General features: G+C 32.8%; 1 protein-coding gene across 1 annotated transcript; it reads left to right on the top strand.

Moving 5' to 3' along the window:
* Positions 1–905: 905 nt before the first annotated feature.
* Positions 906–11628, top strand: LOC139086213 (very long chain fatty acid elongase AAEL008004). Its single transcript, XM_070634591.1, has 6 exons — positions 906–1454; positions 4529–4719; positions 4787–4867; positions 7906–8068; positions 8193–8329; positions 11277–11628. The coding sequence occupies exons 1-6, from the start codon at positions 1310–1312 to the stop codon at positions 11484–11486; spliced, it is 927 nt and encodes a 308-aa protein (XP_070490692.1). The 5' UTR covers positions 906–1309; the 3' UTR covers positions 11487–11628.
* Positions 11629–12066: the final 438 nt, after the last annotated feature.

Below are 12066 nucleotides of genomic sequence, written 5' to 3'. Positions count from 1 at the left end.
ACTACAAAGAAGTGATGTCCTAACTGCCAGCGAAGTTCCGGTCTCGGTCTCGGCATCGGAAACATTTAGTCCAAGCAACTAAATTGTACTTCTCGGGACCATTTCTGATTTTTGATTGACACATTATAGCTTTTTGCAACCTATTCAATAACATTGTAGCTTTTTTTGCAGTTAAATGATGTGGAAGTAATCTAATGACATCTTAAATTCTGTTTAGACTCCGAAAATTGAGATAAGCCACAAAAGCTTACACAAAAGCTCAAAAATAAATCCCAGATTCAATTAATCATCAATTCCCATACCAAATCATACCATATTATGTCATTTTTCGCACCATTTACAACCTACCTCAAATTATTGCCATGCGAACTACAAAAGTCCAGCAAATAAAACAATAAAATTCAAGCTTGATCCATGAAATTTTTAAAAATTTCCTTTAATAAGTTGCATCAATATTTCATTAATATGCGATATGTTGAAATATCTTTTATGCCATTTAAAAAAAACTTGATAGAAGGGGAAATCGTTAGCTTTTAAGATTTTTCCTCAATAATACAGCACTACGTACGCAAAGTGCTTTGAAGGACATTAGCGAATAATATAAACTATACATCAGTATTGGTGGTTATAGTCTATCCAACAGGTGTAAAATAATAAATTCAATAATTTGCCAGAAGTCTCTCACTCACTCAAGAATCGGACATACGATGATGTGTGCTTTATAATTTATATTTTTTTAAGTACAATAAGTAAGCCAAGCTATGTCTGTATGTGTGAGCGAAGCTTTATAGAGAAATAAGATTTAAATTTGTAGTAGGAACAGCGGAAAAAAAAAGTTCAATCGCATGACTTCAACAATATCGCAAAGTTTCAAGTAAGATGTTAAATCAGTTTCGTTGGTGCCTTCGAATGATTCGGTTGTAAGACTCAGAGAGTGATAATAAATATTTTCTGGTACTTCCAATAGTAAAGTCGGTTAAGACATAATAATAAAATAATAAACACTACATAGCTCAATTGCGGACGGGGTTTAAGTGATTTATTTTGAGTAGTTCGATTGCCGAGTCGTTCTGAGAGGATGAAAAAGAGGAAATAAGATTTTTTCAATAAAAACAAGCTGAGAATAATTAGAAATTTTTATTATTGTCATTGAATAATAAGTAAAAGTGAGAAAAAGTAGCAAGACGTGCAATTTAAATAGACACGAAAAATAATTCATAGACTTTAAAAAGATTTAAAGCATATAAAAAAAGGAAAACTTAATTTCTAGTGCATTAATCTGTGATATATCTTCAAATTCATAAAAAAAATGGATAACTATACAGACTTTGATGGATTTCATGGATTCCAAAAGAATTTTGTCAAAATGGCATGGGATGAATATAATTCACCGCAACAGAACTGGATTGATTTAGGTCTTCGGTACTGGACAGTGATTGACGAGAGATTAGGAGGTAATTATTTGAGTTTTTTGCTGTCTGGAGTTGTTTACTTGATGGATTCTAAGAATTAATGAGTGAATTAATATAAAATGTGGATGTAATGGAAATATGTAACAAAAGTGCAAGTCACTTTGTAATTGATTTTTTGGCTGTTCTTGAACAAGTTTGGACTCTTGGAGCTAAAAAAAAGGATTAATTGACTGAAAGTTGTTACAATCAACAGTTTAATGTCCAAACAACTTTAAGGCTGCATAAACAATTCAATACGATTGAGTTTTGATTCTTAAAACATTCTAGAGGATATTCCAGAATGAAACTGGCTCTATCGCTGACTATCATTTCCCATAAGACTTTAAAATATCCCAAAAACCTCAACAACTTAGAATTTACAAATCTAAATATCTTCACTAAGTTCAAAATCAACAAGGGAACTAAAATACAACCTCAACATTGACACAAGCCTACCATCAAGCTTCCGAATTTACATAAAAATCGTAAATTTTCATTCATATCTTGTAACTGTTGCACCATTCAACAGCTGATTATGAACTCATTTTAATTTTAAATGAAGCGTCAATTATTCAGCTGAGCGACGAAAACTATTTATTAAGTCACATCTTGATCATTTCCAAAGTGAGTCAAAGTGGCTCGGTGGCGGAATGGTTTACTACTTCGGTACATAATTATTGCAATACCGATCCATCGATCATGGGTTCGAGACTCGGCATGGGAAATTTTTCACGTGTCCTTTTTCGAACCATATGTAGTGGAAACGCGGCTCACAGCCTTCCTTTGAAGGCTACAGGCAGTAATGTCATCAAAGGAGTGGTTCTGATCCCACTATAAACTGTAGGTCTATTGAGTGCAGTGGTCTGGCGCATCCTCACTCGTTAAACAATCATTAGCCGCGTATCGCCCTAGCGCAGCTCTGGATCTTAAAGATCTGAATAGCTAAAAGGTTTTTTTTTTTTGATCATTTCCGATTATGTTTCATGATCAATAGATTCGCTTGAGGTGGACATTACAAAAATGGGAAGAATGAATGCCCTTTTGATATTTTTATGAATTAATATTGAATTTTTGAATATTCTTCCGTGATTTGGCCAATCATTTAGTAAATTGAGGAACAAGTGTTTGTAGATTCTTTTGGAATTTCCAAAGAGTGCCGTTTCTGAAATATGAAAGTTGATTAGTTGCTTAATGAATTATTGGCTAGAATATCGTGTTCATTAATGAATGTCAAGTTGAGTAATTGCTGATTCTTGTGTTGTTGACTAAGATTTTTTGAAGCAAATTGCAAATGTGATGTAAGAAATTCTTTTGGAATATATTCAAAAATTTTAAAAAACTTCAAAAAATTTTAAAAAATTCTAAAAACTTCAAAAAATTCTAAAAAATTCAAAAAATTTAAAAATTTAAAAAATTTAAAAATTCAATAAATTTTTCATTTTGCTAATGCTTACCGAATAGATCAATATTCTGATCCATTGAAAACAGCTTACATCAACACTAAATCCCAGCATTACGCACGTTCACATAATTGAATCTCATTGATAACTTCAAACATTCAATATCAGATTAAATATTTAATAATACGGAAATGATCAATATTGAACATTGAAAATCATCTGTATAATTGTGTGTAAATCATGATAATGGTTGTGAGAATCAGCTGGGATTTATGAAAAATTATCCAAAATGAATAAACATTAAAATATTCAAAAAATGTTCAAACATGATGTTGTTTTGATCGTGTGATGCCTGAATGCAATTTCAATTAAGCTTTATTTCGGTTTGTTTAGATTGGATTCGTTGAAATGTTTGACAAATTATGTCATGTAATGGTTATTAATAGCTGTTAAGGGCTTTTGATTGCTACCGGGTATTTTTGGATGTTTTTGTTGAATTATTGAGGAATTGAGATTAATTAAAGGGATTTTAAAGGCTTGGAAATAGTTGAAAGTATGATTTTGAGGAGCTTTTAAAGTTTTGAGGAAGTTGTAGAGATCTGTAACTGCATGGATAATCGTTTATTGGATCATTCTCACTTTATAGCAGCATAGGCTTCCACTTGGTAGTTTTTGCATGAGTTCATATGGATGTGCTTTGTCTAATTTGAGTTAATCTGAACTAAATTGAAGAAATGTCACTAAAAAGGACAAATTCAATCAAAATCTACAATTTTAGAGTCCGAACTGGATAATTAAGTTGACTTACTCAAGACTTAACTCGACTTTTCCATAGAAAATGCATATTGACTTTTAGTTCCTGTTAAAAACCTCAATTTCCATTCCAAAACCTTCCAATCCTACACAATAATGTCAAGAAAATTCTCAAAAAGACCAAAAATCTTTCAATAATTTTTTAAGGTCAAAAACATTCAAAATAATCACTACAAAAACCTCTTAGTCCAAAGCCTCATTACGCATAAAACATCATCATCGCGATCATAAACGTAGAAAAAATTATTCAAAAAGAAGACCAAATAAAGAAGCTCAAAGTTTATGGTCATTATTAAATTAATATGAGAAGGGCCATGAACATGAACATTTGCGATTGCTGAAAAGAAATAACACAAAAAAAATTGTGATTTTTGTTGGCTAATGGCTACATTTTTGTAGTATTTTTATGATTAACCTTCGATTGATATATATATGCATGTGGATGTCAAGGTTTGGAGGTTTGACCGACGCAAAAGAGGTTGAAATGGTGACTTAGAAGTATTTTGAGGATCTGACCTCTTGGGAAGGGATTATTCATGTATTTTTAATATTTTATGTTAGTTCCGATGCAGTTTTTATCCTGAAAACATACCAAAGCCGTTCAGACCTCGTAGCATCTATAATGCTTCCAAATGGCCGTCAAAATTGCCAATTTTTATTGCTCGTAATTCACAAAAAATTCAACAACTTACTGGTTTCTCCACCTTTTAAGTAAACAGCAGCAAAATAACAGCATAAAGTGATTCCATTCCAACCATAAAAATATTAATTCCACATTTTAACACGACCTTCATGTCATAAAATCGAGAAATTTCCAAGAAATAGTTATATTAATCCACAATTTACAAAATTTTATCAATACAGATGCCAGAATCAAAAACTACCCATTCATCTACACACCAATTCCAACAATAGCATTAGTAATCGTATATCTTGCATGGGTAATGGTCATAGGACCATTCTATATGCGAGATAAGAAGCCATTTGACCTTCGTAATACGCTTATCTATTATAATGCATTCCAAGTACTCCTTAGTGCATATATGTTTTACGAGGTAAGGAGCAATAAGTCATTAAAGTCTGTAGAATTAATAACTAATAATTATGTTTATCTCTTTATAGCATTTAATGGCTGGATGGTTTAAGGGATATAGTTATACATGCCAAACAGTTGATTATACTGATACTCCTTTATCTAGACGGGTAAGTAGATGAATCAATTATTTCACTAATGATGCGTAACCAATGTTTTATGAGGAATTTGGTTAATGATGAAAAAAACTGTGTGTAAAATTGAGGAAAAGAAAAAGAAGCAATGACTGAATTGTTAAAGTGTAAAATACCGAGTTGTGTATGAGTGTTGTGGATCACTTGTGGTAGTTGCAACGGTCATGAAGATGACTAGCTTGATGTCTAGTACTAAGGACAAAAATCATGTCTCACTAATGTCGTGGCACAAAATGCCATTGCGACAAAAAATGTCGTTGTGACACAAATATGGTCTGGAGATACAAGTGTCTTCGTAACACAATGTGTCGTTGTGGCTTGAATTGTCATACTAGTGTGTCATGACACACAGATTGCCAACCTAAGACCTAGACACATAACTAGTCAAGTAAAAACCTGTCCATTTGAGTATCAGCTACTGTTTAGCACTTATCGTATACCATCCATACGATCCTCATGACTCGTAATATGCCACTCGGTCATCATCGCCAAAATATCCGTGGTTATTGAACTGTACTCTAATGAACAAAAGTTATTACAACTTCCGCTCATAAACTTACACGAAACAATTTCTCAAAGGTCAGCTAACCGTGAAAACACAAAATAGCTTATAGAAAATTAATATGACCTCCCAAATATGTCCATAACCATAACCTATCACAACACGAAATCTTCATACATGAATGTTTCTTGCATTTTTGTTGAAAAAATGTTTGTTGAAATTTTTGTTTTTATTTTTAAGTGTGTTGTAAGCATTGAAGATGCAGTTTCTAGTTAATGAGCTTTTGTGAGGTGAGGATTTATGGGATGAGGCTTTGTTTGTTAATTGCTGTGAGAGTCATTTGAGTCATAATCGGTTAAAGACTTGTTGTTTGTAGGCAAAATCGTTGTCGGCTACTTACTTTCAATTACTCAATGGGTTGTAATCAATGGATGCTGTTGAACTGCGAATTAAGTTCTCATCCTGGTCAAAATTCCGTACGGCAACGAATTCTCGAGTATGCTCTAGACTAAGATTATCATTTGATTTGGCCCAAGCTGCTGTGACTTATTAAGGCTTCAAAATATCCTAGAAGTGCCCAAAATAAGGGTCAACTTGGGTCAACCTAGACAAAATATACTGATTTAAGTGCGTAAAATCTATAAACTATTCAAAATGATCAAAAATGTCAAAAAGACAGCAAGCATAACTTACACCAGCTTTTCGCTGACTTTTCATTTTGTGCTTTCTATGCACTCCATGAAATTAGAGCTTTGCATAACTGCACATGACTATGCATTACTATGGAACATGATGCAAATTGAGGGTGGACCCCCTAAATTATATTCAAATGTTCACATTCGCAAATGTGTGCAAATTAAGCACCAATTACCTTAAAAATCAATTTAAATTCTTTTAAAAATTCAGTAAAATTAGAAAACTTCTTCCACCGTTCAATTGCTTTAAATTTGGCGTAGATAATTATCAGTTTTGCAACCCAAATGTGTCAAAATACTTTAAACAGTCTACCGTGAAAAATTGAAGCATTTTTATTTGTTTCAATACTTAGTATTTTAATGTATGCCGAAATTTGAATATGTGCAACGCACAAAAAGATAATAAGGCATTTTGTAAGTCGGTGTCGGTTCATTAAAAATCTTAAAAAAGCCTTAACAATTCAATTTCATACAAAAGAATAGCCCTCGAACTTGCTATTTTTTTGCACGAGTATGATTTATTTATTTATTTTGTAATGGATACGACAAACAATTGTTCGCGAATGACGTGAGAAAAGATCATTGCTGTGCGTCGATGGAATCATCTTCTTGCCTAAAATTATGCAATATTTACGAATGATTTTAACGGATCTTACACCTACTAAGTCATCTGCCTATTTCTGTTAAGTAAACAAACTCATACATTCGGAATTCTTGTCATACTTGTAATATCGAGAAGCATTTCCGATGGTCATCAAGTTTATGAATCTCATTTATTATGGATAATCAATTCCGCATACATGAAAATAGCAATGATTTTTATTTGAATTTCAAAACATTTATATTTGTTGTAATTTTACACGATTACAGTCTTTGAAGCTTAATTTGGATAGATTTTTCAAATTTATAATATTTTTTGGCATATCAATGCTGAAGATGTAATAATTTTGAAGATTAGGGCTCGATGACACTCCCTTTGAATTTTTGATGATTTGAGATGCTGTTTTATGACAAGTTTGTTAGATTCCTAAATAACACAAGGCGGTTAATCAATCCAAAATCATACAATACGGCCGACGTGACTTAGGCATGGCCGGATTTATACCAAGTTTGATTCACACCAGTCTATAGCTGGAATTTTGAATTATCAACCGATTAATGCTATTCGGGATTGTTCCATTGAGAATTGAACTCATGGACACTGTTTTACGATTGCAAAATTCATTACACTTACTAGATAACTGCACCGTCAATCCACTTTTACCTCTTAATATCCCCAAAATGACTTTCACAAAAATGCATTCAAAAAAATGTCAAACTCACATGCGAATCCAAAAACCTTCAGTAAATTATCTGCTTTAATTCCTCTTGTACACTTGACTGCATTTTCTTACAACATACCGGTTTAATAAAAAGACAATTCAGTGAAGATTTCCCCTAAGGGCCATAATAAACATCTTATTGGATTTCATAATACGACTTTGAACTCTTCATTCATTTCGAAAAATGATGCAAAGAAATGCAAGAACTGACGACCTCGTAAGAGTATATCTATAAACACAACAGTACTTTCACTACAAATTGCACAGCTTACTTATGTCAAAATAAGAGTAGAATAATGTGGAACCTGTTTTGCAACAAATAAAATGTCTTCTGACTAACTACCTCAAAGGTTATGAGACAGTACAAACTGTTATTTTATAAGACCAAAATCAATTTCCTCTATTTGCGTCGGTACTTGTTACCCACGATACCTTTAATTACTAACCAACTACAAGTTAAGGTCAATAAATTAAACGATTTTTTCACATTTACAGATGCTTAACTTATGCTATGTCTATTACTTATCCAAATTGACTGAATTTGCCGACACAATATTCTTTGTGCTGCGTAAGAAAAAGTCACAAATTACCTGGTTGCATTTGTATCACCACTCATTGACACCGATTGAAGCATGGGTTCTTGTAAAGTTCATTGCCGGTAAGTATTTTTAGCTATTATGTATCACTTGCTTGAGGCTGTAAACAACATTTTGCACAGTCATGAGCGTGAATTCCATAATTATGCATAATAATTTATATGTCAATTTGTTTATTTTTACTAGGTGGAAATGCAACATTCCCAAATATCCTCAACAACTTCGTCCATGTTCTTATGTACTTCTATTACATGCTCTCAGCTATGGGTCCACAATACCAAAAGTACTTGTGGTGGAAAAAGTACATGACAGAGATTCAAATTGTGAGTATTTTTTGATGATTTTTTGGGTAACGTCTACTTCCATATGTAAAGGGGACATTAGGTATGAGGACATTCACATATGGTGGGCAATATTTTGGGAAATTTTCGAATTTTTTAGTGACATTTTATGATTTTTTGTGTCCGAATGATTAGCAGGATGTAAGATGGGACTTAAATGGATGTGAGAAGGGATTGGGATAATACATAAAGGATGAGCTGGATGTCGCGAAGCTCAGAATAAAACTCAACTTTAATTGAGTCAAAACTAGTTTGAGATTCAATCCAAATATAAGGAATATTGACCAACTCAGCCCTCAAAACGTGAAAATAACAAAATGTTCAATTTGCAGCTTGTGGATAGCTAACTTAAAGCCTTTCTGTTCTTAGTTCCTCACATTCTTAAAAGCATCAAGATCATTCTTAATTCTACCAGATTCTACCATCAAGAACCTTCCACTTCCCTTCCACTCCATCCATTAAATTCTGCAAACTGTCCCCAAGGCACAATAAACCAAAGCCACAACTTTACAGCAAAGATGCAAAAAAAAATAGCTTTAATAATCAATGAAACGACATTGAAAATATAAAACCAATCTTAAATGCGGTAATTTTTTTTCTGCGCATTCGACTGACCAACTGCCTCACATGGCTGAAAAAAGAGAAGAAAAAAAAAATCGAGTGCATGAACTGAGTTATAGAGGTATTATTGAGAGCAATGACATTCAGTTTCACTTTCAATGTGAGATGTTGCTTAAGTAGGCAAACATGTTTCATAGTCGGTAGTGGGTATGGCTATAATAGCATAGCAAATCACTGTTTATGCCAATACAATGAATTTACTTTTATGATGGTATAAATATTTTTATAGTACAGCCACTGATGATCTGATGATGCTTATATTGCAAATTTATCATTGTTATTTTCATTCATACCTTGATGCTGCACACCAGCACAAGATGAATATATAAAAACAGAACATGAAAGCGTTTATGGATTACCAAGGTCGATGCATAACATATTAAATGCGGTACAGAAAATGCACACGATATATGCATTTGTGCATGAACTTCTACTGTGCATTCCAAACAACATGTTGAGCTTTTTGTTTTTCATTAACGAAAATTGCCACATAGCTTAACTGACTTTCATAGAATTTTATTCGTCGATTTTTCTAGTCTTTTAGATTTATTTATTGCGGACCAAACCGCTATCGCATTAGCATTTGTAATCTTTGTTAGACCCTGTAGTTCCATGTATGTTAATTTTATTGCTATACCTTCAAATCCGGTAGACTATTAGGAACATCTGTTGTAAATATGTAAATTATGCCGGTAGATCCAATGTTAATGGACTTTTGGACTAATGTTAATCTTTAAAAGGCTTCTTTGCTTGTGTCATGTGGCTGATGGGTAAGAAATTGAGAAAAATCTAGAACTGATGTTGACAATCTATGAAATGGACAGATAAAGCTCTTTGTTGACTAGGATTAGAGATGCTTATGAATTACACGTAGGCAAATTGCAAATTGCAGATTAAATGTGTCATTGTCTTATAAATAATAATAGACTTCATTGAAATTGACCATATTTATACTGTGCTGTACCTTAAGTGAAATCGGTGTTAGCCTTACCTTGGAATGTGCTACTAAGATATGTAATTATCTAGAAGAGTTTTAGATTTTTTTGAGTAAAATTAGGTCATGAATAATTTGGATGGAAAAGTGTTACTTTTGACACATTTGATGGTCATTTATGTTAGGCTCTGAGTAGCATGAATAGATCAAAAATCCAATCCTAGGCTGACATGACTCTAAATTTCCTGGGAATCAAATTCGGCAACATGTCAAAGTCTCGCCGGCATGGGGCTAGATTATGAATCGATTATTCGATTTGTGCTATTCGGCAAGCATTACCATTAGATTGGTCTGATTTCAAGGCACACTATTAATGGTCTTAGTAGTTTATATATGCAAATCAATCTTTACATAGATCTGCAAAAAATACCCAAAATTTCATTAATGCTTAACGGTAAACTGCTAAAAATATCATATCTAGCTAAGCGATCTAGTGACAATAAATTATGATTGACCTCAAAACATTTCGCAATATTCGAATGCTCAGGACTTTCTTAAATTTCAGTGAATTGATTTAATTCCAGTATTAATCCCAGTATTAATTAAAATTCAATGCATATTCATTAAAATAATCAATTTAAATTGCACAATCAAATTACATTATAAAGCTTAAGTCCAGCTTAAAGTCCCTAAGAAGTCCAAAATACCAATCTGTATATCTTCATCCATTGGACTTACCGCAAACTGTTTTAATAATATGCAATTACTTTATCTCAAATCCCTCAATTAATGCACAGAATTTGGCAACAAACCATGACTTGGGTGCTTAAGACCTTGATATCTTTTTTCTCGCAGATTATCTTAAACGATTCAGTCGTTTTTCGCAAGTGAGCATTTAGGTGATTTAATGAATTTTTATAATGCGATTGAGGTTTTAATTGCTATGGAGCAGTAATTAGCTCGTCATTTGATTGAAATTAAACACGCAAAGAAGTTATGAGAACTTTTGATGTCTTTGCTACACATGGGTGGTTATGGAGTTGGAGATTATGTAGAATTGAGGAAATTCGAGAAGCTTTGCATGCTGTTTTGAGATAGAATCGATATGTTCGTTTTGTTATTCGTTAAATGCCACTGATGTTGGGTATCGATAGCTTGTGACAAGGCTCATGTAGCTGCTGTTGAAAATCATTGTGCAATTGTCCGAAATTTCGGAGTTCTTAACACATTTTGGGCATTTTGGGGATTTTGGGGATTTTGGATATTTTGGGAATTTGACATATTAAGACAGAAATGGGCATGTAGGGAGGAACATGTCAATTAAGTATGTAACTAAATCTATAAAAATAACAAAATTTTCTCCTTTACTTCCAGGCACAATTCGTTCTCTGCATCTTCCACAACATCCGTGCACTCTGTACAGACTGCTCATTCCCACCATTCATGTCATCACTCCTCCTCCTCAACTCAATCATCTTCTTCGTACTCTTCATGAACTTCTACATTCAAAACTTCTACAAACGAAAATCAGCTGCTGCTGCTGCAACAACAACAACAACAACAGAGAAACTCAAAGCTCAGTAAAAAAGGAAGTAACATATTCATTTGCTATAAAAAAAGTGTGTCCATTACCTTTAAAAAAATATTAATTTTTAATAATCTCGTCATGAATAGAAGTCGACATAGTCGATGTATAAAGGAAATGCTAGGTCGATAATGTGAATGAAAAATTATCTTTAGTGTGTTAGATATAAGAAATTGAACATAGAAGGTCAACACATAAAAAAGTGCACAGAAAAATAATATATAAAATAAAAATTGTTCAATCATGATCTTTGTGTGCCAAAATTATGACATTCACTAAGACAGAAGATAGATTTTCTTTAAATAATATTGCGAATTGTTGTGCATCAAACGCAACTTCATCTTGTGCTCAGTAATGTATTATTTAGTAGTTAGTTAAGGTATATACAGTTGTATGATATAGAAATTGATGTCTCGGAGAATCACGTGTCTTGGCTGTATTTTTGGAGGTAAATCAATTTTACATTCTTGTATCTTAGGGTTCTTAACGTATTTGCTTGGATCTAAGCATCAGGGATCTAAGGTCCAAGGATCTAAGTGACCTAAGGGTAGGTTCATGCATTAATGTCTTGAGCATTTT

The sequence above is a fragment of the Chironomus tepperi genome, unplaced genomic scaffold (genome assembly GCF_022539635.2).
Source record: "Chironomus tepperi strain 1889 unplaced genomic scaffold, CSIRO-AGI_Ctep_v1 contig_85, whole genome shotgun sequence".
NCBI classification, from domain to species: Eukaryota; Metazoa; Arthropoda; class Insecta; order Diptera; family Chironomidae; genus Chironomus; species Chironomus tepperi.
The sequence above is the reverse complement of the archived record's forward strand: the minus strand, read 5'-3'. Positions and strand labels throughout refer to the sequence as shown.

Bases quoted from the DNA above. Each gene is read 5' to 3' on its own strand.
- LOC139086213 (XM_070634591.1), top strand. From the start codon at position 1,310: ATGGATAACTATACAGACTTTGATGGATTTCATGGATTCCAAAAGAAT. The intron at 8,069-8,192 runs GTAAGTATTTTT...TATTTTTACTAG, and splicing joins TCTTGTAAAGTTCATTGCCG to GTGGAAATGCAACATTCCCA. The intron at 8,330-11,276 runs GTGAGTATTTTT...CTTTACTTCCAG, and splicing joins ACATGACAGAGATTCAAATT to GCACAATTCGTTCTCTGCAT.